This window comes from Harpia harpyja, chromosome 18, assembly GCF_026419915.1.
Source record: "Harpia harpyja isolate bHarHar1 chromosome 18, bHarHar1 primary haplotype, whole genome shotgun sequence".
In the NCBI taxonomy this organism is placed as follows: domain Eukaryota; kingdom Metazoa; phylum Chordata; class Aves; order Accipitriformes; family Accipitridae; genus Harpia; species Harpia harpyja.
In genome coordinates this window covers 1,489,915-1,517,886 of record NC_068957.1, presented here as the reverse complement: position 1 = coordinate 1,517,886, position 27,972 = coordinate 1,489,915, and the positions used below count along the sequence as shown (strand labels likewise).

Sequence of the window (27,972 nt, the reverse complement as noted above, 5' to 3'; positions counted from 1 at the left end):
TTTCTGCTATAAGCACTAACTTTTGAGAGTTATAAAGGATTTTCTGAGATTAAGAGTGTTTTGACTGACTTATCAGATAGGCTGAAAAGCTACAGGATGTAAATACAATAGGGAGAATTCCAGAGACTGGCTGAAGAATTTGAATTAATCTCTGACTTTAGATCCAACCCACACAGACACAAAGCTAGTAACAACACTGTCTGCTGGGATGCTGGAAACTGTTTCCACTAGTGGAGCAGGAAAATCAACCCCAAAGATGAAACGTTAACAATATTTTGGTGTGTTTTGACACCCAAGAAAGGAAACGAACAAGAAATAAGGAAGCTGGAGAAAAGTGACATTGGAACTAGTTGTTTATATGGGAGTGGGAGAAAAAAAGAAAATCCTGTAGTTACGGGTCGGTCAGCATCAGAATCCGTAGGAACTCCTGTTCATCCACGTCCCCATCTCCATCCACATCTGCTTCATCAATCATCTCCTGCGGGATAGCAAAGATTTGGAGAGCAGGTTAGGTGGGATCTGAGAGGGTGGATGCTCACAAAGTGCAAACACCAATGAAGGTGTCAGGCAAGGCCCAAGCGAGATAGAGACTGTGTCCATTGCAAAGCAACACAGCACAAGTCCCCAACCAGTCTTCCCTGCAGTAAGACACTCCCCTCCCTCCCTGAGCAGAGCACAAGAGGAATATGTTTGTACTTCACAAACCTGCAGCTCCTCATCCGTGATGTCTTCCCCAACCTCACTAGCCATCACCCTGAGATTCTCAAAGGAGATCTTGCCAGTGCCTTCACAATCAAACACCTCAAAAGCTTCCGGGATCTCCTCTTCCAAACATGGCTCCGCCTTAGCAAGGAAATGAAAAAATGCTGTTGTGTAAACATGACATCATACCACCCTACAATCCCTAGTCAGGCACTTTAGCCAGCAAACTTTTGCAATCAAATCCAAGACATCATTTTGGGGAAACCATGGCCATAGAAGAGGGTTACCTACTGCTGCTATTTCACCTTTGCCTTCCTCCCCCCACCCCATATAACTGTGTATTAAAGGAAAAGCCCCAAGAGAAGTTGTCTGAGCAGCATAGAGACCTGGCCTGGAATATCCTGGCCAAGCTTTGTCAGGAAGAGGGGGACTAGCACTACAACTGGAGGAGGAAGCAGCTGCCAATAATGACCCAATGGCTACAGCTTTATTTTATTTCAAAAGTGAGCCAGGCCAACACTGGCTCTTACTGCCCTTACTCACGTTGCACACAGGCAACGCATACACAAACCCACAGTTAGGTGTGGGCTTTGACTGAGCTGGGGGAAAATGGGGATCTTCACTGCCCTCTTAGCATGGGTCCCATGCACACCCCCCCGGCAACTATGATTGCATTGACACCATGCCGGCTGTGCCCCAGTCACCTCCCAGGCACCCCACAAAGCCTTGCAATGGAATCAGAAGGATGGGAGAGGCAGAACCAGGCAAGCCGGTGCTCTTTGAGAATGGCCTATGCCTGCATGCAGCCAGGCACTAGAGGATACAGAGGTTTTTGAGCCACAGGAATCTCAGACAGGCAATGAGGACTAGGGAATGTGAAGCAAAGAGCTGGTGTCGAACAGCAGCTCTTCGGACGCGGCTGTTGCCTGCAGGAGGTGCTGACAGTGTCAGTGGGTATTGAGGAATGATTTTGTTACAGATGGTGAATTGTTCATCTGATGTATGACATTTGCTCACCGCTGTCTTGAATTGAAGATAAATAGCCCTGTGACTATAAAGACAGAACTGACATGTCATGTGGAAAGGTTTAAGGAAGGGAAGTGGGGACTCCTAGGCACTGTGTGTGCTCAGGGCACTCTGGGATGGGAAGGAGATTGCTGCTGAGATGCAGCTGTCTCTGAACTAGCCATCCTGCTCCCTCTAAAGTTCACGGAAAGAGGCAAGAGGAGTAAGGACAATTCACCTGAAGGCAGATATCTAAAATAGCTCAGATGAAACTCCTGAAATGCTCCTGTTTGTCCCCTGCAGGGAACCAGAGTGACCCAATCTACTGTGGCTACCTGCATCATAAAGTTAGGCAAGAGGAATTTCCTTCTTTGAGACCAGCTGGGCTCACATACCATTTTCTGAGTCATGACCTGCAGAAACAACTTAAAGGTTAGCTTCCCTGACCCTTCTTCACTGCATTCAGAAATGATTCTCTCCACCTCCTCTTCCCTCAATTCACAGCCCAGAGCCCTTACGGTTATCTGCCAAAAGAGAAAACAGAACAATGTCTTGGTGTACAAATCAAACAGAAACAAAGAGGGAAAGATGTTTGAAATAAGCAGGTACATGAAAATGGTGAAAAACCCCCAACTTTTCATCAACAGCTATTCATCCACCATTTTGTCTCTAGAGAACAAGGTTCTATAGCTGTCTAACATCAGTAGTACAAGGCCATGAAAAATTAGCAGTGAAGAGCTGTCAGCAATGGCCAAGAAGGGAGGCTTTGGTCCCTCCTAAGGATACCTGGCTAGTAAGTTGGCACAAACCTTGCACCACTGATGGCTGCACAACGAGTCAGAGTTCAGGCAGCAAGGTCCGTTAGCACAGCAAGTGGTCCAAAAGCAATAGGTGGCAAACACCAATCGCTGTCGCTGCTGCACAGCAGCGTTTATCAGGTGCTTGTAAATGATTAGCCCCGTTTCCAACATTTATGTTTACTGCCAGTCATTTCTGTTTGACTACAGTAATTCAAGTTCCAAATGCAACTGTGGTCACAAAGCAACTGTGTCATTTCTACCAGCCTGAGGGGATCTAGGCTTCTGATCTGTGTTACTCAGACTGTGCAAACACATCCCGAAGAGCAGCAGACTGAACACCCTTCAGCTACGGAAATTTGGCCTGTGTTTGTAAAGACTGTTAGAGGACAGGGGTTGTTACGAGAATTTTTCCTGCAAAATGTCATTCCTCCTCAACTTCTTGAGGATGGGGGTCACTGTGAAGAAAGACAGGGTAGGAGACTCCTGAGATTTATTCCACAACATCACAGAAAAAGGACCTAAACCCCCTGGTGATCTGGACTGAGTTCAATCAGCAGCAGGGATGGCAAGCTCTATGTGCCGTTATAAACTCCCACTGCAGGCACGCCAGTACAACAGCAGTACTGCAGGAATATAATTTTCCACATGTGAAATGGGTTATGAAGGGTGTGCTGCACAACTGTGCCTTCTTTCAGGCCTGCCTAAACAAAGTCCCTAGCAGCACAGGTTAACGTTATCTTGCTGCACTGATGAAAACCTGACAGAAGAGATTGGCAATGAGGGTAGGAAAGTAGTAGGCCTCTAGATGAGTGGTGGAACTTCTTTCCACCTCCTACAAGCTCACTGTGACCAGAGGTTCTTATTCCTGACCAGGTTTTCTCCATAGCCCAGAAGGATGTGAAAGAAGCAATGCAGCTGTGTGGGACTTCATGGGGGGAAACGAGGACGAGCGAGGCATCACTAAACCTCACCCCCTTCGTTTTCACCCGTCGACATGCTGCATTTTTACGGCTTCTTGCCTTCAAGTCGCTGACATCGATCAGGCCCGAGCCATCAGGATCGAACAACTCAAAGACCTCTCGCAGCTCTCCCCTCTCCTCTTGGCTGACAGGGAAGGCGGGGGCTGGTTCCTCCGTCGGGGAGCCCCCCTCGGCGGTGCCTCCCTCCCTGCTGGAAGCCTGCGGGAGAGAGGTCCGGGGGGGGGACGGTGACCGGCACCGGCCACAGTCACCCCTCACTGCCGGCGCCCACGGAGCCACCGCCCGCCGTTCCCCTCAGCGACGCCCCGGCCCGCCTGAGGCGTTCCTGAGGGAGGTTTCCCAGGCGGTCAAGACTCGAGTTAAGGCCAGCACCCGCTCCCTGCCGCTCCGTAGGGCAGCCCCCGGGGCCGTGGCCAGGCCCGGGACCGTCTCCAGGCCGCCCTGAGGAACCCCGGGGTAGCGCGGAGGGAGAGGCCGGCCCTACCCCGCCGCCCCCCTCACCATCCCACAGCCGGCCAGCCGGCCGGCCGGCCGGCCTCCGCGCAACCCACGTTCCTCATTGGCTAGCGCTCCTGCTCCTCAGGGAGAGCGCGGGGGATGATTGGCCGAGACGCAGGTCGGGGGCGGGACAAGCCCCTCCTCAGTGGCGAGGCCTGCGACGCTATCCCGCCCCGTACCTGCGGTCTCGTGAGGGGCGGACGTTATTGCTGAGAAGGAGTGATCGCACGTCCTGCATTTATTCAATTGACCTGGGCTGATAAATTAAATAATCAAGAGGTTTTGATGTACCCCTTGCCACTTACATACCCCTCTAGGTATGCCTGGTGTTAAAACGAGGCAATGCCATTTGTACAGTTTTCTGTAACGGGGGTATTTTACCCCACGGGGGCACGAGAGACCGGAGGGATGGCAAAGGAATAAATCAGATTTTTGAGTCAGGAAGAGGTTTGGATTTCTGGAAAGGAGGAATCTGTCCCTCTCCTGGCGGCGAGCAGGGAGGGAGGGTATCGGGGGGTCAGTGGAAGAGAGGGGAGCCGCAGAAGGGCACGGGAGCTGGTTTCCTTCCAAAATGCGTCAAAAGCCGTTCCTCGGCTCGCTCTTACCTCAAAAGCCGTCCCTCGGCTCGCTCTTGCCTCAAAAGCCGTCCCTCAAAAGCCGTCCCTCGGCTCGCTCTTACCTCAAAAGCCGTCCCTCGGCTCGCTCTTGCCTCGGACGGACGCCACTTCACAGACAGACTCTGCAGCAGCCGCTGCCTCTAGAGTGAAGCGCTTAGTAACTAGGGCTCTGTGGGAGATGGAACAGTTAAAACCCGAAACTCTTCCACTACCTGGAAGAATTGTTTTATTGTTTGTCAGAAGATCAGAGGGCATGCTGTACCAGCGGAGTTGTTTGTGTTTTTGCATACTTCTTTGCACAACTCTGATGGCTTAAAATAAGACACTTTATTTTAAATACAATCTTATATTTGCAGCCACTGAACATTCCTGCAAACATACAGAGCTTTCAGCAGCAGCACTGGTAACTTTCCTCTTCTTTCTCAAAGAGATTTCTTTAAACATGTGAACTGAACAGCAGTGAGTTAAGTTGCAGCAGTCCATTTACTTACTTTTTTTTTTTTTTTTTCAGTTTACAGAACATACTAAAAAAGGGTGAGGGAATAATCACTGTAAGACAGAGTATAAAAAGCTGATCCCTGCAAATACATCATATAAAGAGTTCACTATAGCTGGGCCCAAACAAAGACATTAAACCAAAAATTTCAACTGCTGGGAAATAAGAGATTTACACTGTCTGGTTTTGAGTCCTCTCTTTACCAAACCATAATCATTTGCCACATGTTTTTTAGTCAGAGAAGGACCTGAACACTGTCACTGAAAGATGTGATTTGTGTATTGAAAACAAAGAGCGTAAATATCTTATGAGCACAAACAAGCACCCACGTTATTACACATAAACAGGTTAGCAGCTGGTAACTGTTCACAAACATGGGTTTAAGATCATCCACTTAAAAAAAATATTGACCTACATTTTCTGCTGTCTCAAAAGAAATAAAAGACTGTAAAAAAGTGAGGCACCGACCAAACATATATACATATGTGCAAAAATAAATAAAATTCTCTTTCAGTAAAGGCTGGTCTTCTTCATGATCCGCAAGAATTCTTGCTCGTTCACTTCCCCATCCCCGTCTCTATCTGCTTCATCGATCATTTCCTGAAAGATATTTGTATTCAGAAATTAGATACAGATTAGACTAGGATTAGAATTATTAGATTAATTCAGAATTAGAACCACCTTTTAGTAAATTGTGGGGAAATTGAAGGGGACAGCATTAGCTCAATGTCAGACTTACTATGCTACAAAATATTTACTAAACTAGACAATAATGTGTTTTTCTTTATCTATTTACACAAAAATCTGTATAGAGAACATTGTATTATAGGAACTGTCCTGGAAGAAACAAAGTGCTTGGAGCAGAGTTGTTCCTTTTACATCACTGTAACTCCATAAAACTGCAATTCTACTGATGCAATTTCGACAGCCATGTATGCTTGACCCATCTTTGACCTCAGAGTCCATTTCACAATCACAAATTGACAGAAGCTCTTCCATCTCTGCCAGGAGACACTTTCCTAACAGTTCAAGTGTAAAGATCCCACAGGACACTAGAGAACAGCACCTAAAACTGAGAGATCACTGCCTTTACCTAAAAACTGACCTTGAGAGGGCTTCCTTCCTCTGCTGAGACAGAGATTCCCATTCGTTATTCTTGCTGCTAGCTCTAGTGCTTAGCAGACCAGTCAGGGACGGCTCAGCTCTTCAGACAGAAGGAGAATTAGACTGTAACTATTTACATAGGTTTTAAACAAATGTAAATATGAAACCAAGAAATACATGGAACATTCTGTGACTGCCTTCCTATTCAACAGGCACAGTGTAATCTGGACCTTTCTATGTTCACTATACACAAAGGCAGACAGTGAGTGTTTGTGTACGATATGGTTTCATATATCAGGTACAAACCTGCAGCTCTTCATCTGTGAGATTTTCCCCCAGTTCTTTGGCGACACGTTTGAGATTTTTGAAAGAGATTTTGCCGGTTTCATCGTCATCAAAGAGTTTGAAAGCTTTGAGAATCTCCTCTTTGGAATCTTTTTCGGCCTTAAAGAAGTGAGCATAAGTTTAAGGAAAAAAAGTAGTGGTTATGTTGTAGGTAACACTCAAAGTTATAAAAGACAAGCATTAGATAGACTAAGAAACTCTCTTAAGAGCAAATTTAAGGAAACGCAGCCAGCAGGAAGTATACGTACAAAGGCTGAAGGTAGACAGAGCCACAACCATGCCTCCTGAACTTCAGGGCTACAGGGAATTTTCTCTTTCATAGCTAGCGAGATGTCTTTGGGATTTCACTATCAGGATCTTCCACTGTTAAATATCTGGTTTTACTCAACAAGTTTTAAGATTTTTAAAACCAGAGATTTCATCTGTAAATATCTTAAAACTCAAGAAAAGAAAATACAGTGCATTGCTACAGAGTCATCCATGTCACGTGTCAATACTCCTGACAGCTTTCTGCAGGCCAGAGCTGGTTTTCATCTGTGATAAAAATCTTGATTTCAGTTTTTCCCTTTTCTCACACGCACACACATAAAACTGATTGCCAAAGAAACTTGTTAATGACATAATTATTTCAACCTTACCTTGAAAAATGAGATAGATTGTCTTGCAATTCTAACTTTTATATATTTTGTTGTTAAGATTAAAATAGTGCTTTCATCTTCCACTAAAACCAAAAGGAGATGAAAGGTAATCAGCCATTTTCAAAATTGCTTTCACTTTGAGTTTTAAAATTTACACACCATTTTCTGTGTCATCACTACCAAGAAGTCATTGAAGCTGATTTTTCCTGTTCCTTCCTTATCAATATCTGATATCATTTTCTTGATCTCTTCTTTTTTAGGTTCAAAACCTAGTGCTCTCATGGCCACCTGTAAGGACAAATATAAATCATACAAAACTATAAAAAACCATGGGGGGTAAAAAAAATTGAACTTTATGCCACACCATGTTAAAACACGCATTCTGTGTCTCAAGGAAAACAGCAAGGTAGGAGGCAGACTTAGAGCAATGCTTCTCTACACACAAGGGCACATCAAGATGCAGAAAATGGGAATACAACCATTCATATTCTGGAGTTGTCCTTCAGTTAATTCAGAAATTTCCTTAACACATTCTTACCACTGCGTCCACCAGCCCCAGCTCAGAACTGTCAAGAATTTGGAGGGTAAGGGTATATAACAGAGTCTTGGGAGAAATATTTTCTCTGAGAAAATTTGGATTTTTTTTTTATAAAGTCTTAGCATACCTATTTGTGGACACATATTTAGCTAACGGTCACAAGAGCATTCCAGACGCCTTTAGAAGACCTTGAACAGAATAAACAAGAAGACAAAAAAAAGAAAGATGATAATAAAGCCAATTAGAAGAACACAAGTGCGCATTCCACGATAAAGGGAACTTGGCACAAAGAACCTCAGTTCGGCAGTTTATCTTGACCAATTAGACTGAGACAAGTTTCGCATGTTTTTGTTGGTATAACCAATTATGCCTTATGTTGATGCGCGTGTACAGTGTTGGTATAACCACTTATGCCTTACGTTTATGCGCGTGTACAGTGATGGTATAACCAATCATATTCTATGCTTGTGCGCATGTACAATGACTTTGCAGAATATGTGATTATAAATATGTGTGTGTTTTAGCAATAAAGGGTCGTCTGTCATCTGCTTTCAACTTTACAGGCGTCTGTTTATTTCTACCTCCTGCACCTATTTTGGGATATACTTTTTAAAATTCTTGTGATGGGCACTCAGACCATAAAAGAGTCCCATTTCGATTCATATTTTGAAGGAAAAATCCCAAACTGTCACACAGTGCTGTGGATAGCAATTTCCAAGGCTACTGGAAAATTGAATGTTACTCCATTCCTGTCAAGGGAATTGCTACTAGTATTCCCTTTGCAATGGGAAATAAGGCACTGAATAATTAAAAAAAAAAAAAAAAAAAGCTTATTTCAGGCCCTGTTGGAAGCAAGATGGCTAAATGGAAGACCCAGAAATGTCTCAACAAAATGACTTCAAGACAAGCGACTCATGAAAGAAGTTTCCATCATACCTGCAAATCTACCAAACTCTAACAACCTGATCTGATGGCACAAGCACGGAAGGTCTTAAGCTGGTAGACCACAATTTTTTATTCTAGTAACAAAAAACTTTTTCAATGAATGTTGGGAAAACACAAATCAAAGACTTTGTGTGCCTTTCTGATAACACTCCTACAAGCAGCATATCCAAGGATGCCTTCACTTGCAGACACATGCATGCACACTTACACACTTTACTTTTTCCTCTTTTGACAAAGGGACGAGTGGCAAGTTTGAAATCAGGTCTCCTCCCTATAGTCTTAAGTAATATGGACAACCAGCTAGCACATAGGAAGGGCAAATTCTGAAAGCAAAGTCAGTCCTAATTTACTGATTACTGTTGTTCCCAAAGGACAGGGGTGGGGAGGGACCGAAAATGTTTTGCAAGAAATAAAAGCCTGAAAATGAGTAACATTGGTGTATTCCATAGCTTGGGCAAGCTAATTTGCTAAGCATGCAATCCTCAAGAACACATAAGAAGGGGGAAAAAACCCCCACTTTTTTAATATGCACACACCCCTTTTGATGTTTTGCTAAGAGAGAAGGAGGCAGTGCAGAAAACACAGTACTATCAATGTATTTTGGCCAGCTTGGCCCTAAAGACACCTGATAACAGCAGTAAAGAGCCATAATTAAAGAGAAAAAGTACCTGTTGACAACAAGGTTTTATGCTGGGGGCGGGGGGGAATCTCTCCTTTCCTGTGTAAAGTCACTTAGGCGTTTATGCCCCTGTTATTTTATAACCTCAGTAGAACTGTGCTTTTAGCACCATGAAAATTCTGACCTTTAGCTCCTTAACATCTATGTTCCCGGTGCCGTCTGTGTCAAACAGGTCGAAAGCCTCCCGGATCTCCTGCTTCTGCTCCTCAGTGAGCTCCAGCTTGGGACTCCCCTTCTTCCTCTGGGACGCGGATCCTAGCGAAGGCTTCTTAAAGCTGGAGGCCTTGGCACAGCAACACAAAGGCAAAGGAGGATCAGGCTGCCGTCGCCATCGCGGCGACGCACCGCTCCGGGAAGGGCCGGTAGGAGAGCGGCCGCCTCAGCCCTCAGCCCCCAACCCACACCGCGGCCCCGGGGCCGCTCCGGGCTGACAGGGGCCTCCCCCGCAGCCCCGCCGACCGTGGCGCCGGGAAACCGGAGCGGAGCAGGGCCGGGCCGGGCCGCACTCACCATCCCGGCGGCCGGTGCCTGGGGACCGCTCCAGTCCTGGCAGGCCGAGACTCAATGCCGCCCTTTCCCATTGGCTGATAGCACTACGCCGCTGCTATGGCAACCCTCACTCCTATTGGTGGAGAGCCAGGGCGGGAGGCGCTTAGGCGATAGCTATTGGCCAATAAGTAGCTGGGGCGGATCCAAGAGGCGACTGACCGGGGAGAAGCGCCTCTCCTCCTTCCGTCAACGCCATTGGCCGAAGAGGGGGGAGGCCGCGGACCAATCAGCGAGCGATAGCCGGCTAGCGCGATGCTCAGCCCAGGGCGCGCGGGAGGAGAAGCGGCGGGAGCCGGTGGAGTGGGCGGGGTCTGCTGGAAGCGTCCGCGCCGATTGGTGGAGCGGGAGGGAGAGAGGGAGGGGCTTGACACGGGGGGCGGAGCCGGGCCGGGGGTAAGGGCGGGCTGCGGAGGGCTGAGGGCGCCGTCGGTGAGGTGAGGGGAGGGCGGGTGGCCGGTGTGAGGTGAGGGGCGTGAGGAGGGCCGGCGTGAGGTGAGGGAGGCTGAGGGGCGTGAGGAGGGCCGGCGTGAGGTGAGGGAGGCTGAGGGGCGTGAGGAGGGCCGGCGTGAGGTGAGGGAGGCTGAGGGGCGTGAGGAGGGCCGGCGTGAGGTGAGGGAGGCTGAGGGGCGTGAGGAGGGCCGGCGTGAGGTGAGGGAGGCTGAGGGGCGTGAGGAGGGCCGGCGTGAGGTGAGGGAGGCTGAGGGGCGTGAGGAGGGCCGGCGTGAGGTGAGGGAGGCTGAGGGGCGTGAGGAGGGCCGGCGTGAGGTGAGGGAGGCTGAGGGGCGTGAGGAGGGCCGGCGTGAGGTGAGGGAGGCTGAGGGGCGTGAGGAGGGCCGGCGTGAGGTAAGGAGGGCCGGGGTGAGGTGAGGGAGGCTGAGGGGCGTGAGGAGGGCCGGGGTGCGGGGAAGGTCATGGGGGCTGTGGAGGGGCAGGCTGAAGGCAGCAGAGCCTGCAGGGCTGTGAGGAGGGCTGGGGTGTGGGGTAGGTTGTGGGGGCTGGGGAGCTAAGAGGGGGGGGGGTAGGGGAGGCTGTAGGGGAACGCGGGGTAGGTTGTGGGGTGTGTGGGGAGGGAAGCTGGGGGCGGGGAGGCTGTGAGGAGGGCTGGGACATGGGGAAGGTTGTGGGGTGTGTGGAGGAGCAGGCTGAGGGGTGGAGAAGGTGGGGGCGGTGTGAGGAGGTGTGGGGTAGGTTGTGGGGGGTGTGGAGTGGGCAGCTGGGGTCTGAGGTGCTGGGGGTAGGGGAGGCCGCAGGGATGTGAGGAGGGCTGCGGTGTGAGGAAGGGCAGGCTGTAGTGGTGTGTGAGGAAAGCTGGGGGTGGGAGAAGCTGGGTGGGTGTGGAGGGCGGCTGAAGGGGTGGGGGGGCTCTGGGATGGGGGGGGCTGAGAGAACTGGAGGGGAACTGAAGACGAAGTAGTTCATAAATTGCATTTTGGAGAGGGGTAAGGCCTGTGTTAAGGGAGATGTGGCGGTAGAAGAGGGGGCAACTGGAGGGTGGATCACCCTGTGCCCATACTTCCAAACCAGCTTGGTGTTCCTGGCTGGGCAGGCACCAATCCTGCCTTTTTTTTGGCTTTTTCCTTGCCATTTCAAAGGGCTTTTCAGAAAAATAAAAAATGAAGAGTGCTAAACTGTGTAGCTTGCAGAGTGAGCCAGTCCCACAGATGTATTTGCTTGCGTGAGGCATGGTACTGTGATAATTTTATAGCAACATTGGTGTAGCTGTTCCTGGATCTCATCCAGTTGTGTTGGCACTGGTGTTCATGAAGTGAGATAGGTCAGAGAGCTGCTCTGGCTGAAAAACCAACCCAGGCAGAAAATGATTAATTTTCAGCTAGTCATAGCTTTGATCCATCTCAGTGCAGTAGGAAGTAGTGGGAAGCACTGACTAGGAATAAGTAGAATCAAATCAGCCTCTAAAGCAGTTGTTTATCATAGTGATGGTTTAAAGAGCCCGTAAAGCTGACAGAAGTCTTTGTGTGCAGCTTGTCTTTATGTTGGAAACGGATCTAAACAGACATGTTGTCTTTTTCTGTCTTTCAATTATACCCCACACAGTAGGATCCCAGCTGAGTTGGGAATTTTGTTTGCTATTGCTGGGAGGAAGAGCGTATTTTAATGAAACTGGTGGTATCAACAGCCTGTGATGTGAAAACTTGGAAAATCTCACCACTAGCTCCCCTCTCTACGCTGATGGGCACCAGTGAGCGCTGGTGTTTCTTCTCTGCTGTGTCTGCTGCTGTGGAACAGGCGGGCATGGTTCTGCTGAACTGCTTGAACTTCAGTTTTATTTTGTTGTTCCTAACACCCTTGAGCAGCTATATTTTTGAAGAGGACATTGCCAAAACCTGCAATTGTGTTCATGTTATTTGGAGTATAAATATTCAGACTTAAAGGAAGTGCATGAAGCTAATACTAGCTAAAATAAGGTGGTGCCTGTATTATCAAGGGTATTTTATTGTATTAAAATTATGCCTTTGAGAAAGCTATTTGATCTCACTGTTACTCTTGTACTGCTTATTTTGTTCAGCAGGGCAGAGAGAATTAGCTCACTTTTTTCATGCTTCTGCTTTAGCATAATGGCTTCAAACCTTGATTTCTATAACTAGAAATGTGTTTTTAAAAAAAAGCTTGGTTTGTGTTAATGGCATGCTTAAGTAAAGTATTGTCTTGTGAATAAAATAATATTCTCCTTTTTTAAAGGAGTCAGGTTGATAGTGAATCATCTGAGAAATGGCCACACGCCTCAGATCGGTAAGTTGAGGACTTAAACGATGCTTTACGAAGACTTGTCTTGCAGAAATATATTTTCATAGTTGCTTCTTCTGAACGTTGCTAGGGATGACATGAGACTGTTCCTGCATTAATACCAATTCTAGAGGTAATGGCGGAGGAAATGTGATTTTCCAAGGAATCATTTGCTGTGTTTAGTTCCAAAGAGATCCAGGAATGCTCCAACCCCTGCAAGAACACCAGTGGCCTTGTCAGTGCTGCCAGATCAATTGGTCTGGAGATTTAGTTACTCCAGGATCGTTTCTACATGCCTTATAACGTTATTGCATGTTGTAGTGCAGGTGAAGGCCCAGTTGAGGTCCCTGAGACCTACTAGATCATTGTAACCTCTTTCTATGATTACTGCATTGAATATAGGAGATTAGAATACGGGAAGTGTAACATTTTGCTTAGCTCAGAGAGATGTTTGGATGTTACTCTTAGGAGTACATTTTATTAAGCTGTTCTGTTACATTACCTGTGGTTCTTGTTTATAGAGATTTCTACCTTCTGAACTATTTTCTTATTAATTCATATGAAGCTTATGGAAGACCAGTGAATCTCAGACATTTAGGAAACAAAGAAACAAAAAAACCAATGTGGTGTCATGGTAGAGAGTGTGAACAAGCTGTTGTATCTTCACAGCATAACGCTAGATAGGTAGCAATTCATATCCTAAAATCAATATAGTCATGCGTAGCCTGGCTTTCTACCTGCGTTTTTTAAACCAGCTGATTAATCCAGGTGCAGCACTGTTAGCTGCAGTTATACTGATTCTGGTCATTGAGTTGGTTCATTTAGTACTTTCCTAAGAAGTGTGTGTACTAGATTGTATTGTGTACTAGGTTGTATTGTATATTATAAATACGCACTAAGGATTATTAAAATAGTCTGCTTCTCATCACCAGTTAGAATAGTGTCCTTATACTTTGGCAAGTGGAAAACTATCATACAGAAAAACCTGGACTATCTCATCTGTACCGGTAGAAGACAATTCTGATGTTTAAAGCCAGACAGAGGGCGTCATTCTGCCACTGTAAAAGTTCAGTTCAGCACATCTAAGTGCAGTCTGTAGTTCGGGTGCTCTCATTTTATGAAGAACTCACTGGAATGAGAAAGGGTACAGGGGAAGGCAAGTAAAAAATATTGATGGAAGGGAGCGACTGCCTTTTGAGGAGAAACTGAAAAGGCTAGACCCCTCAACAGGGAGGGGACACCACAGAGGGGAGGGATGTGACAGCCTTTAGAGATAATCAGGAAGCTGATGAGTAAAGCAAATACAAAACTGTTGTAGTGGGGGAATACAAGGAGAGTGAACTGCAGAGAGTCCTTAGACTCACATATTCTATGTTGTCTGTTCTCTTGCAGCTATCAAAACCAAATAGGCCACTGGGCCAACCCATTAGAACTTTTAATTTTTTTTTTAATCAGATTGTACTTTGCATGCACCATTCTAAATAACTGGTTATGATTTCATGTAACTGAGCAACTGCAGCGAACTCTTCTAATTTCTGTTGTGGATAATCGACACTTTGCGGTAGAACCGTTGTTTAAGGATGTAGCACTTAGAAACTTCTGAACAATTGTCATCTTTGTGTGGTTTCACTGGGTTGAAATTCCCTTCAGCTCAATAGAATAACTGCAGAGGTGGGTTTTTGGTAGCAACAATAAGGAGCAAATCTATTTCCAACCAGGACAGAGCATTCTTTGTGCAAAAGCTTCCTCAGACTCGTTGCTTGTATGTTCTGTGCTGGCGGTAAGGTCTTCAGTCTTAGTCCTGTTAGACGAGTGACCAGGCTGGAATCTGTTAATTAGTGCCTCTAGCCGTTGATTTTAAAAAGCTTAAAAAAAGAAAGGAAGAACTAATGACTAACTAAAAAGGACAAGCCTTGCCTTTACCTGATTGCTTTCTTGGCTTGGAGAAGCCTAGGTTTCACATGCTCTGAAAATAGTTTTGTCCTTGCTAACAGTGACAGTTTTAGTATTCTGAATTATCTGTGCCATGTTGCTGAAGCAAATTCTGTTTGCTTTACCATCAGGGCAGCATTTGTCAGAGCCAGTCCTCTTTTCCTTCCCTACTATGTGAGCCACTTGGTTATGAGGCAGAGTCCTGCCAAAATACAAGCCAGTATGTGAGCCATGTGGACCATTAGCATGTCTGAACTTTTAAGTTACTGTGATAGCACAGACATATTGAAGAGTCTTTTGATATCTGAATTTAGACTCCTCCAATTAAACTAGCTACGGACTAGTTGTGTAAAATTCCAGCACACTTTGATCTGGGGAAGTTCAGATCACTTTACTTGCACAGTGTGTTGGTGTATGTCTGCTTGCTAAGGTGCTTTTCTCCCTGTCTCTACAGGTTGGTAAGAAATGTACAGTGATCGGCGGGTCAGGATTCTTAGGCCAGCACATGGTGGAGCAGCTCCTGGAGAAGGGTTATGCGATCAACGTGTTTGATATTCAGAAGAGATTTGAAAATGACAGAGTGCAGTTTTTCCTGGGAGACCTTTGCGACAAAGAGGTACAGACTAACAACGGTACATGACATGGGTAGATAGAAAAGATGTCTGTTTAAATAAATGTTCATTCAAATAGCTTACCGAGCCTTGCCTGAAGCACTAAAACACCTGAAGGCATTGCACAGGTTGTGAAAGGATATGTAGTACGCCCCCCAACCTTTCCCTGTGAAGTCAGTAGCCTAAGCAGTTTTCTGTGGAACCCTCATCTAGAACATTTAAAGAAATATACTTGATGTCTGCTTGAAGCTGAAAAGAACAGAACTTGTTTCTGTATTATGATTTGCATTACTGTTAGCTCAGATATACAGTCTAATTATAATCACTGTTGGTAATTGCATGTGGGTGCTCTCCTAGCTAACCTCAGCTGCATGAGAACGGCAGAATGCATTATTCCTAACAGTTAAGGCACGCTAAGAACTCTTGCCTTAACTCAGTCATGCGTGTGAGCCTTGGCAAAAAACATTTGTATGCAATGTGAAGAGACGTCTCCCCACCAGTATAAAGTATCATGTCTCAGAGCTTTATGACAGTTATCTCAAACACAGACAGTGCCATGGGGTACTGTTGGCTGTTAAACCTGCTGCTTGCTGAGTTTTCTGACTCCTACCTCCAGGTTATTTTGAGTCTCATACTTGCACTTGAGACTATTGCAAGTAGTTAAGTCTAGATAGCGTCCAGGTGTCAGAAGGTTCCTAGGTTCTTCTCCGGAAAGAAAAGATGATGTAATGCGTTTTTGTCTAGCAAGAGAGGACGTTGTGAAGATCCTGGACTCTAATCCTATTCCAGCTGCTCACCTTTATGGAAAGAACATGACTTGAAACTTAGTGGTTTTGTTTCCATGAGAAAAAGAACTGTGTTTTATTTCCTTCCATATTTTTTTTTTCCTGAGTAGGCACTATTGCTGTTGCTTCATTGCTGTCTCATGTGATGTGTCTTCTAGGCTTTGCTCCCAGCTTTACAAGGTGTGTCAGTGGCATTTCATTGTGCATCACCAGCACCTTCAAGTGACAACAGGGAACTGTTTTATAAGGTGAATTTTATGGGAACCAAAGCAGTCATTGAAGCCTGCAAAGAAGCTGGAGTGCAGGTAAGGGTAGGAAAGCACATGGAGACTATAAGATGCTGATGTGACTTTATAACAATTGGAGCATGGACCAATTTCAATCTAGTTTGACAGAGGGACAAAGGTCTCTGAGATACTGAACTGCTACTTGTTCTGTGAAAATTAGTAGAATAGAGAGACTCTTGGTCTCTCGCTTAAGTGTCTGGTGTAAGCTCAGTCCATGTTTGCCACAGAAAACCTACACACTGCAATATTCCTGACTGTAGGAAAAGCATCCATTAAAATTTGTCCTACTAGATGTCTGGGAATCACCCATGGGAGAACCATGACTGACAAGTGGATTCTTTCATGCTTTAATAAGGGGACAACTCTAAAGATAGCTTTTCCAGCAGTGGAAGTATTGATGGCATCTATTACCTATGTGAATTCTTTGACATATAATGAGAAGGAACACACTTATGCCATAATCTCAGGATAATTTGGTTTAGAAAGTCATTTGCCCACAAAAGAAAGCCAGAGGAAACCAGGCTGCTGTTCAGGCAAGGTTGTGGGGTTTTTTGGTTTTTTTTCTCCTTATGTTATGTTGATATCACATGAGTTTTCATTTAAATTCTTAGCAAATTTTCAAGTGCAATGCCTGTGAAGATCCCTTACTTATTCTGGGCAGAGATGTTGCCCCCAAAGCATGTATTTTGCGCAGTGTCCATGTGCAAATACAGAAGTGATAATGTTTAGAATTAAATGATGTCTATCACACAGGACTCCCGGCCCCACAGTTTGTTGTATGTTGGGTTTTTTTTCCCCCTCATGTAATACGCTGTTGTAGGAAATGGGCCACGTGGTGTTTACCTTCAGGCTTAGTCTGGATTCTGCCAGAGCAAGGAGTTAAGTCTTGTTGGAACTTGTTGGATCTAGTCATCTTTCTATTACAGTGTAGATCTTATTTAAAACCACATGTTTCTGATTACTCAAATACATCACTGACTTCCTGTTTTGAATCTACTAGGGTACATTTTTATCCAACGAAAACATCCAAGATAAGAATTCTTTTTGGTTTAATCTACTGTAGTATCGTTATAGTCAAGATGAGCAAATATCTCTTAAAAACACTTGTTGCATGTTAAGTGCTAAAATGTGCCAAGCCAAGTGGGCACTCTGATTTTCCTGGAGATGTTTTCCCCTTGACTGGCTGCCTTACATGTTTGTTGAAATGTTTTAATCTCCTTTAGGTAGCACTAAACAGTGTGACAGAGTCAATTAAAGGAGTGGGAGTTTTCTTACCTGCAATCGCAGATCATCTTCTGTTAGCCCACGTTCTTCTAGACTTGGATTATTATCTGTAGAATCAGTTGCTTAAACATTATTATTGTCTTTACTCAGCCTTCGTAAATAACGACCCTTTTGGTTTAGGTTTTAAACAACTGTTTTCTTTCACATCTATTGCAGAAACTGGTGTTAACTAGCAGTGCCAGTGTAGTTTTTGAGGGCACAGACATAAAAAATGGATCAGAAGACCTCCCTTATGCAAAAAAACCTATCGACTATTACACAGAGACAAAGATCCTACAGGAGAAGGTATTTGTCATAATATGGTTAACGTTGTTATTTTTGATGCTTAAAACTGCCCTTCTAAAAGTAGGGCATGCCCTAGGGGACACAACAGACTCTTCAAGACTGAACAGATCTCTCTTGTTCTCCAGAATCTCTCTTTCATTAGAAAGAAGTATCTCGTTCTTACAGTTGAAAAGAAAACCTGTGCAGAATCATGCATATGCCTGCCAGAGTTTTCAGAGTATAACTGAAATAGAAAATTCCCTTCTTTTAGACAAATCTGTCTGATTTTAGCCCTTTTATTCTCAGCATAAAGGCTAGTGAGCTGTGGATTCATTTGTTCTGTTACAGACAAGTATGGCAGGTGGCTGCCACTTGCATCTTTCACAAGTGACCCACATCCTTTTCCCTAGGCATGCTGATGGGTTGGTCCAGGGGATGCTTTCCTAGCAGCTGTCTAGCTGTTGAAATACATAAGTTCTAAGTTATGTCTTCCTTGGCTGATGAAACTCCTAAGTAGTGTATTCACTTAATAAAAAGAGAATAAAATAAAGCTGTGACATAAATTACCAAGGAAGTTGAATGAAATAGTGTCTTACACTACAGAGGTGGTTTCTAGAGGAAGAATAAAAGAACTGGCAGAGATATTGCTTTCATTGCCAGAGCCATGTGATAATCCCATTTCTTAACTTATCCAGCTTTGTTTTAAGAGCAGTTGAGGGGAGTTTTTTGCCTTCTCTGCTCCTACTGGAAGGCTGTTTCAGAACCCCATTTACCTGAATTGCAGCCTGAAGTTACAGTTGGGATTGTGAACAAGTCACTGGGGAAGGAGAAGATGAGGTGGAGATGTGGACTGAGTTAAAGGGGCATGGCAGCCTAATGACATGTTGTAAGCTAATGCTATTGGCCATGTACTGAAAATATTCTTGTTAAAAAAGATCTAAAAATTTCCCCTACATCTGAATGTCCACTACTTTGAACATTAGCAGATCACCAGCATCTGTTCTATTTCAGGTTCTTAATGCTGCAGTATTTGTGGTTTAAATATGGTATGACAATGTTTTAAATCAAAGCGAACAAACATTTTTTTTGAACTTTTTTCAGTGGCTTGCATTTCAGTTGTGGAAAGAATCTATGCTTTTTGTGCCTGAAGAATATAGACTTGCTTCCATACTGAAGCTGACAGTGTGCCCTCTAGAGTTAGGCATTAGCCTTTAAGGATTTTTCTTACGTTCCTTGAAAAGAGCTTAAGTGAAAATGCAGCATAAAAACATCTGTTCATTCACAAGCGTAACCACTTTACTGCAAAGTGGACTAATAAAGTGGAAGCTTGTGAGCAGCACTCAAGTCTAGCCCACTATGCTTGTAATTATGTCTTTGGTTTGGGTGAAACAGAGAAAGTATTCAGTGTTTATTTGTATGTGTTTTTCTTGGATTTTTAATAGAAAATCCAGCAGCTGTTAAAAATTAGTAGAACACGTTGTTTGGGAGCTCCCGATAGATTAAATCTTCTTCAGAGATGCCCTGCTAAATCTGGTTAGCGCTGCCAGGAAGATGGGATCACACCCCTTCTGAATGAGATCAAGAAGGCCCATGATGGAAATCTTCCATTGATTGATGAGAGAGATGGAGACTGAATTGCTTAGTGTCCTTCTTTTCTCCAACATGTCCATAAAGAATTCATGGTGTGAAGGAACTTTCAAAGCTCCTCTGGTTTCTGTGGTGTTAAATGAGAGGCGAAGAGTTCCCTTCCTTTGCCTGTCAATTCATTAAGTGTTCAATAATGAAAACAGATTTTTGTCTGTTTTTCTCATTAAAGAGAAGTGGGAGAAGAGATGGGAACAAAGGAAGGATCATTTGTAAAGGTAAGGGTGGACAGTAATTCTTCCACCGATGTCTTCCCAAGGAGATGGGGGAATGCCCACCCCCTTTAGTGATGATCTTGGAATATGTTACTAAGCTGTATTTTTCTTCCCAGCCTTTCTCTCCTGACTTGGTTATCTTTTTTTCCCTACAGGAAGTGCTCAGTGCAAATGACCCATGCAACAATTTCTTCACTACTGCTATTCGTCCCCATGGAATATTTGGTCCTAGAGACCCTCAGCTGGTTCCCATCCTCATCCAAGCAGCTAAGAGTGGCAAAATGAAGTTCATAATTGGGTGAGCAAGGCTCAGTCATTTTATAGTTTTTGTTAAAATTGATGCTGAACCTACAAAGCCCTTTTGGAAGGGAATTATATTAAATCAGTAGTGTTGTTGTGGCATGGAAAAAAGTACGTTTCTTTAATTTTTCACTTGTGACCCAGGATTCTGTTTTTTAAAAATCCTTCTGTGTTAGGGACTCATGCATGCAGATGGTAAGTGTTCATAATGCAAAAAGAATATCGGTGGGGAAAGCTGACATAGCTTGAGCTTTCTTTGCATTGTCTAAAGAGCTGTCCTTTTAAATATGAGAGAGCTCAGATTACTTGCTGTTAATTTAATTAATATACACTTCTGGTATTTGAGGTTCTTGCAATTCAAAAGCCTATATGGCAATGTTTTAATATTTCTGATTATAAGATCAAAGTATTTGTCTTGTTATGGAGCCTTGCAGAGCTTCTAGTGGACCACTGAAATTTTAGAGCAAGAAATAGTTCAAGTTACTACTAAGGATATTTTTATCAATTGTATTATGCTCTTGAAAGAAATGTGCTCTTTAATTTACAATAGATTTTTATTACATGCAAGGAGGTTGTTTGTGTGTATATGTGCACATGTGAATATGTGCTTCGGGTAGAAGGAAGAAAGGGAATAGGGTTGTGGTCTTTTTGGTGTTGGGTTTGGTGGGGGTTGTGGGGTTTTTTTTTGGTTCTTTTTCTTCCTTACAGTTCAATTCTGAGTCCATCCCTCAAACTGATCTGTGAGCAGCAAACATACACAAACTCAAGGTTTCCACTTTGTTCAAGTCTTCATTCTCTTCCAGCTCAAACACGCATTCCTCATTTAAGTTTTCCTACTGCTATACAGACCTGTATATCCCTTCCAAGAAAGCAAATAAAATAGTTATACATCCATGAATGTAGGAAATGAAAATCATTCTTTCTCAGAATGTTGGATTGCAGCAATACTGTTTTTAAGGCCAAATGAGCATGGTGATGGTTTTGTAACAAACGATTTGTTTGATTTAGCTGGACTCTTGAAAGCGATATGCAGATTCATTTTCATTTTCTCTACCTGTGTAGAAATAGAAATAGATTTAACACAGTGGGTTAAATCTGTTTCAGCTGGAGCTGAGGTTGGCTTATTGAGGGAGTAAGTTAGAATTTCATGAGCCAAGAAATCCATAATTGAAAGCTTGTCCTTAAGTGACTTTCTTTGTGCTAGTTACCACTCTGTTTGTATTTGTTCTGCTGCTGTGGATCACTCTGCTGATTCTGAGACCTGTAGGATCTGCAACACCTAGATACTTGGTAACATGTGAGGTTTAAAAATGGTACTGTTACAGGAATGTAAACTTTGAGGGCCTTGACAAGAGCTGAGACAGTAACTGCCTTTGTCTCCAAAATAACACATAGTGATTTCCTCTCTCTGACCGGGAATAGCCTGAAGTTGCAGCACAATAGAGCAGAAGAGGAATCTTGGAATAAATACATCTTGTGTGAAAGTCCTTCCATTTGCCACAAGCAGATTTTCAGCCTAAGTTGCCTTACGGCTAAACTTCTTCCTTTTGTCTGCACAGGGATGGAAAGAACTTGGTAGATTTCACCTATGTGGAAAACGTGGTCCATGGACACATCCTAGCTGCAGAAAATCTTCAGAAAGACTCTCCTCTGTGTGGGAAGGTAAGGAAGGACCTAGCAAGGGGAGGGCAGTGGGTGTCCCCTAGCTGAACTTCATCTGCAAGCCTCACTTGGCTTCATGTGTCTGCTCTGTAATTTATGCTGATTTTTGTCTGTACTGAACATCGATCTTGGAGATGAGTGGAACTAGTACACACAAATGGGTCAATTTTTTTCTGTCTGTAGGTATAATGAATGGTTGCCCATCTGGTGACCATTGTGTGCAACCACATGGGCTAAGATGTATGAATATACTTTAACTTCATGCTATGAAACTCCTTGTGAAAGGAAATCCAGGCAGAATTGTGGGCAGCCAAGATGCATACATAAGAAACATAGTTATTTAGCTTTTACAGCAGAATTCAGAATAGATGAAACATAGATTTTCATGGCACCACCATGCTCTGGGCATGCACTGTACATACAGCTAGGATGCTTTAATGTGTTTGCGTTGTGTCATTCAGTTTGTTTGACCATTTATGAGTAATCTTAACCTCTAGGGTGTCGGAAGTAGCTGGCTTTCTTAGCAAAGAAGGGGTTCATCACTTTTCAGACAGAGATGGTTAGTGCAAAGCAGTTTCTCCTGAAAATATGTTCTCAGTCAAGTCAGGGATGTCAGTCTCCTTGTGAACATGAGATGGGCCATCACAAAGACAAGTTTGTGAAAACCATAATGATTTTATCACCTGGCTTTTTGTCTTCCTCTCTTTCAGGCATTTCATATCACAAATGATGAACCAGTTCCTTTCTGGGCTTTCATGTCCCGTATCTTGACTGGCTTGAACTACGATCCTCCCAAGTACCATATTCCCTATTGGCTGGCATATTACCTGGCCCTGTTCCTGTCTCTAGTGCTGTGGCTGTTAAGTCCACTGGTCACCATCAAGCCCACTTTTACCCCTATGCGGGTAGCATTAGCTGGAACGTTTCACTACTACAGCTGTGAACGGGCCAAAAGAGACATGGGCTACAAACCAGTGGTGAGCTTGGATGAAGCAATAGACAGGACTCTGCAGAGCTACCCCCACCTACGCCGGGCTAAGGCCTGAGAAGTCCTAGATGGATTTTTTTCTACTTGATTTTCCTAATTGCTTTGACATCTTAACGTGAACACTGAAGCAAATTTCACTAATTCTCTGGAACAGGGAGTTTTCCCGAAGTCCCTCCTCTTCCTCACCATTATAAAGACAGCTTTATCTGGGTTGAAAAAAACTCATGTAGGAGCTGTGCTAACAGTTCTTTTCTTTGATGTGACTTCTTGTTTTGAAACAGCTGCTGAACCCTATGGACTATGAATAAACACCCTGCTGTGCCCTCTTCAGTCCCAACCCAGCACATCAGCATTCCTTCATCTTCTCTCTCCACCCTTGTCCTCTGTTTTGTTGCTCTGGTGATAACAGCCACCTCTTCTCATAGCTGCAGACTGGTTAATGAAATACTTCTCACAATTGGTTCCTTTCTGTGGTTTGGCTTTTTTCTATACAAGAGCAATGAAAGAGAGGCTCATGCCAAAAAGGAGTTCTGCCACCATCTCTTAAATCATTGAAGCCAATTTTGTTATTCCCTCCATGATTGGTGGGTGATTTGACTTCTTACTGAGGCATCAGAAGGAAACCTGAGAAAAGGCATGCTAGGCCTCTCTTTGTAAGGAAGCATGTGCCTTTGTGTCTGCAGGAGCCTATTTCTATTCAAAAACAACCCAAATAAATCAAGAAGAGATGACTTCCTAATTTTGTGTTCCGTCTTTGAAAGGGCAGATCCCATGCTGAACATCTCAGCATAAACAGGATTTTAATTATTCTGCTTGTGGGGGGAGAAATCTTTGCTGTGGCTGTTGTCAGTCAGCACATACTATTTTACCATAGCTCACTTATTTCCCATAAAAACTGCATTGGTTGGAAGATCCAACTGCACAAAGCTCTCATCTTGCCTGACATGTTATTGCTGGTAATGGTGATTTTTTTTATTGCTTTGACCACTTAGTATGTGAAAAAAACTTTTCCACAAGAAAATGGTTATCATAATTCTATGTTGACCAAGCTGTTTAGTTTGACAGTTATATTAAGTGTACTTTGCCCTATAATCTTTCTAAGTGCTTCAGTTCTGTTTTGTTTCTAAATGAAGAGTTTAGGTTAGAGTTGGAACTTCCCTCCGTGCTAGTTCCTGGCTCTAGAGGAGTTTTGGTGTTTCAAATTTCATAAGTATGGGAAGTGCCTCACACAATGAGCCTTAACCTCATCTGGGAGCTCGATATGCTGCAAGAATCCTATAGAAATTAGTTTTATTTTAACTTCTGGCTGTTTTCTGGAGAGTTTTATGTTGGCTTTTTTTTTCCTGGAAATTTTTATTTGCTGCTTTAACAGCTAGCTAGTTTTACTGACCTTTGCCTTGCTTGATCTTGAAGTAAATACTAGCCACTTGCTTGGGCTAGTTCACACAGTTCTGGTTTGCACCAGTCATCCACCTTGGCCTTTTTTTTTTTTCTTTTTTTTTTTCCCCAGCCTGTAGGGTTAAATATTTAAAGCTTGAATTCTAGAGTGCAATTCTTCAGCAGTGTGTTCTTCCAAAAAAAAAAAAAAAAAAAAAGCCCTGTGGTTCCTAGGTTTTCTGGAATCTGCTTGTGTCATCATATATCCCATTTCAGTGGGAGACAGATGCTGCTTTCAAAGACCTGAGCTGTGTTAGCCTCCATGTGATGCATCAATGTGCCAGCACAAATTCAGTGTTAATGGAAAGACCCTTTCTTCCCTCACTGTTTCTGTAAGTGTGTACCAGTGCCCCATCTATATAAAAAAAAATAAAAAATAAAAAAAAAAATTGTGACATATAAAAGGAACACTCATGGTGAAACCATGCCTGGCTGAGAGACATGGCTTTATTCCCAAGGTTTTGTAAAAGGCCAGGCATCTCACCTGCTTTAAGGGGTGAGGAAGGACTGGAGTATGTTTGTTCCTTGCTCCTTTCTGTAAAGCTGGGCCCACTTCTAGTTTTTGTAATGTAGTCGACTGATGCTAAACTCGTAGCTCGTTACTAGAAGAATGGCTTTTTGTGAAAATGGACAATTCAGACGCATCTCTGCTATGTGCAGTAGAGGTAGCTGCTAAACCCAAGCCGGTGAGTACAGAAAGCCCTGAAGGACAGCGTGTTCTAGTTCAGATGCAGTGCTGCACAGAAAAGACTGTACTGCTTTTGGGACTCACGGTGCAGCACAGCAGAGAACTCCAGCTCTTCATCTGAGAAGTAGGAATAACACTGCCCTCACACAGAGGTGGTGTGAGAATAGGATTGTACTGAAGTGGAAGGAGCAAGCACTATGATTACTTGAAGTCAAACATAAAAAATAGGTAAAAGCACATTTTGGCCTCTAGATGGCATTTCCCAGCTAGATCTGCCTTGCAGCTTCAATCGGTCCCAAAAACGCTGTCTCTCAGTCCTTGGACAATGTTCCAGTGGAGGGTTACTCATCTCCCCATGTCTTTGGAGGACTGTCAAGGTAAGAGATGAAGGTAACAACCAGAAGGTGCTACAGAAACAAGAGGCACTGGAAGTTCAAGTCTGCTGGATAAAAAGCAGCAGGCAGTATGGTTTCCCTCATGTGTCTGGTTAATACAAGAAGGGTAAACCAGAGGTTTGCCTGTACGGGGGCGAGCAGTTTCCCAGAGCTGGGCATGGAAAGAAGCATTGCATCATGCTGAAGTTGGTTTGACTTGGTACTCCCTATATAATTAGGTCAGTTCCCAGCATTTCTTCTGGCAGGCTGACTAGCTTCTGTTTTCCAAAACAGAAGTAAACAGGCATTGCTGTGCCTATACCCCTGGCCACAACAGAGGAGGAACCTTGCTTTATCCATAGCCTCTTCTATCCTTGATCAAGCCTCCTCCTCTCAACTCATTTTCTCATCCTAATAAGCACCTGCATAAGTCCCATCTTGTGTTTTCTGGGCAAGCCAATGAGATCCTTCTGTACTTTCCTGCCTGCGATTTATTTGTCATGCCACCTCTTTGCAGCCTTTATCTTGTGTGTGTGTGTGTGTGTGTATCAGCAAGCAACCAAGCAGGAGGCTACAAAGCAAAATTGCCATTATCAAAATTTCCTTCCAAATATCTAGGGTCAAATGTAGTTGCAATCTGTTGTTCGTAGTAATGCTCAGCCGGAGCTGCTAAAGACTTCAAAGACTTTCCTATAGCACTCTTGTCGAACTTCTTATCTCTCACTTTGCTTTCCTGGCTTTTTCTTGCTGCAGCTCCTAATTTTGCTGACCTGAGACTGTTTTTGGTTTGACAAGCAGTGGGAGAGATAAAGGAGATATCTTCTGTTGCTTACCCTAGAGAAAGGAGAGGGAGGGAAAGAGAGAGGAATAAAAGTGCTTTTCTAGGTGGAGTTGAGGTAACAAAGTACCCCATTTCCCCTCTTATAGAGAAATTGCAAAGGGGATGTGCACAGGAGGAGTGTTACAGTTAAGAAATACCTTTCAGTCTTGCCCTCAGAGTGTGGGTGAAGCTCTCGTCCAGACACACATCAGTGCCAAAAAGGAAAAAGGCTGGCTTGAAACATGTAAGAGGAGCAACTGATGAAAAAGCAGGTCAGAAATTGCATGTCCAGTGAGCAAAAAGGCATGGAGGCAAACTTAAGTCAAGCCTGAGGTGGATCTGTAGGAGGTTTCAGGTGGAGGATAACGTTTGCATCACGCAAGCATGTGGTTACCATTGTGGAAGATCAGTACCTTCAGTGACTTCTAAATACAGGGACCTACTATGCATTGCAGTGCTCAAATGCAGCCTTTTGTGAAACTGTGAAAGGGGCACCTTTTGATTCAGTAGATCCTTGCATATGTTATTAAAATCTGCTGATGCTAGTGATCACTAAGCACTAGTATAAGTTTCCACACCTTTTAGCACTGCAGAGCCAAACATGGCATGAGTGGGCTGGACTCTGCTCCTTGAGAGAATTGTTTACCAAGTTTCGCTAATGCTTGTGCAAGCCTTTGGAAAGTGCCAGGTCCACAGATGTAAGTGATGGTGCAACTTGGTCCTTATTATGGGAGAAGGAAAGCAACTTGTTTGCCTCAGAGCCCAGAGGAAGCTTGCTGAGCTGGTGATGAGAAATAAATAAGCATCTCCCTACTTGCAACAGAGCGTGTTTGAGGTGTTCCTGTTACCTGATTGCACATGTTGTTTTACTGTCTTAGCAATGCCATCAGGCTGGCACTTAGCCACAGCCTCTCTTTTGCTCTGTGTTTGCTGACAAGATTGTTTTGTCTCAGCGCTGAGAGCTCCTGACCTCCTGTGCAGGTGTGTCTTCATGACCACGGGTGAGATTATTGTATTCTAGCACTAAATAGTCAAGGATATATGATTCTGTTCTGCTACCTGCTATTAGGAAGGTGAGGTCTGGCATTTTGGCAGTGCTTTGTAATGACACCTCATGAAAAACCAGTTTGATTCCTTTGTAAGAAATGGGTGTAGTGGTTTTACACCCTTCTACTCATCACAGCTCTGCTCAGTCTCTACTGAGGCTTTGGTTTTCTGTCACCTAGGCAAAGGCCCAAAGGATTGATGGGTTAGTCACCTTCGTTCCACCTTCAGTGCAAGGATGGGGGCCAGATAGTTACACAGGAGAAAGTGTTATCAAAAAAACGGGAAATCTTCTAATGGAGTTCAGTGTTCTGCAGTGGTGTTGACTAATTTTTCATGACTAGAAAATACTAAACAATATTTAAGAATATATTGTGGTAACTGTTCAAATACAAGCTGGACTGGTCAGTGAGGCTGCATGCCTCTGGGCAGAAGTCCATTGCTGTCATGGGAATGATAAGAATTGCTATGCTACTCGGTACAATCACCTCCCCATAAAATTGGCTGCCTGGATTTTGAGAGTTGAGCAGGTTCCTACCTCGTAGACATCACTGTTTCTGAAGGTATGTGTACTGCACCTCTAGAAAGGAACATACTGTAGAGTTACACAAACTGGTTTTAAACTGGCTGTTTCTGGAAGTGGTAGCAGTGTGCCCGTGGCAGAAGAGAGCTTAGAGCAGGCTGACTTACCGTAGCAAGAAGAGACTATGGTATAGGCATGACTGCAGTTCACAGCCAGCCAAACCTGCTAGCATGACCTTCTATGTTGCTAGCTGTGAGCTTTCCTGTGCTTACTCCTGTATGGCTTATCTACTGGGGTTTGGCTAAGAGATCCCCTCTGGGACAGCTTCTGGTCCTCAAGAAATAGAGAGCTCATCTGTTGATGTTTCAGAGCATTGGCAGTGTTTAATGCCCATTGCTCTTCCAAAAAACCCCAAAACTAGCCCACACCCAAACACAAAACTCTCATTGGAAAGTGTCTAGTTTGCAGCTCAG

The 27,972-nt window shown here is 44.2% G+C and overlaps 3 protein-coding genes across 6 annotated transcripts; 1 reads left to right on the top strand and 2 right to left on the bottom strand.

Annotated features, from left to right (window-relative positions):
• Window positions 1-278: 278 nt before the first annotated feature.
• Window positions 279-3,781, bottom strand: LOC128153921 (uncharacterized; the record flags this gene model as incomplete). Its single annotated transcript, XM_052813884.1, has 4 exons — window positions 279-478; window positions 706-843; window positions 2,103-2,231; window positions 3,479-3,781. Coding segments are annotated over 4 exons (657 nt in total), but the record flags the coding sequence as incomplete, so codon positions are not given.
• A 1,129-nt stretch (window positions 3,782-4,910) lies between these two features.
• On the bottom strand, window positions 4,911-9,967 carry CETN2 (centrin 2). Its single transcript, XM_052813883.1, has 5 exons — window positions 9,858-9,967; window positions 9,472-9,630; window positions 7,345-7,473; window positions 6,509-6,646; window positions 4,911-5,698 (listed from the first exon to the last, which is right to left on the bottom strand). Exons 1-5 carry the CDS (start codon window positions 9,858-9,860, stop codon window positions 5,609-5,611), a joined length of 519 nt encoding a protein of 172 aa, XP_052669843.1. The 5' UTR covers window positions 9,861-9,967; the 3' UTR covers window positions 4,911-5,608.
• Window positions 9,968-10,270: 303 nt separating this feature from the next.
• On the top strand, window positions 10,271-23,352 carry NSDHL (NAD(P) dependent steroid dehydrogenase-like). Of its 4 annotated transcripts, none has more exons than XM_052813938.1 (8): window positions 10,271-10,330; window positions 12,597-12,647; window positions 15,028-15,189; window positions 16,128-16,274; window positions 17,697-17,825; window positions 19,819-19,961; window positions 21,523-21,625; window positions 22,336-23,352. In XM_052813938.1, the coding sequence occupies exons 2-8, from the start codon at window positions 12,627-12,629 to the stop codon at window positions 22,669-22,671; spliced, it is 1,041 nt and encodes a 346-aa protein (XP_052669898.1). In that variant the 5' UTR covers window positions 10,271-10,330; window positions 12,597-12,626; the 3' UTR covers window positions 22,672-23,352. The 4 variants fall into 4 exon arrangements, with proteins under 4 accessions (XP_052669898.1, XP_052669897.1, XP_052669896.1 ...); XM_052813937.1 differs by lacking the exon at window positions 10,271-10,330 and adding an exon at window positions 10,717-10,739; XM_052813936.1 differs by lacking the exon at window positions 10,271-10,330 and adding an exon at window positions 11,375-12,096.
• Window positions 23,353-27,972: the final 4,620 nt, after the last annotated feature.

Coding starts and splice junctions, on each gene's coding strand:
- NSDHL (XM_052813938.1), top strand. CDS start 12,627: ATGGCCACACGCCTCAGATCG. Junction 15,190..16,127: donor GAGACCTTTGCGACAAAGAG/GTACAGACTAAC, acceptor TGTGTCTTCTAG/GCTTTGCTCCCAGCTTTACA. Junction 19,962..21,522: donor AAAATGAAGTTCATAATTGG/GTGAGCAAGGCT, acceptor TTGTCTGCACAG/GGATGGAAAGAACTTGGTAG.
- CETN2 (XM_052813883.1), bottom strand. Junction 6,647..7,344: donor TAGTGATGACACAGAAAATG/GTGTGTAAATTT, acceptor CACTTCTTTAAG/GCCGAAAAAGATTCCAAAGA. Junction 5,699..6,508: donor TCACAGATGAAGAGCTGCAG/GTTTGTACCTGA, acceptor AATATCTTTCAG/GAAATGATCGATGAAGCAGA.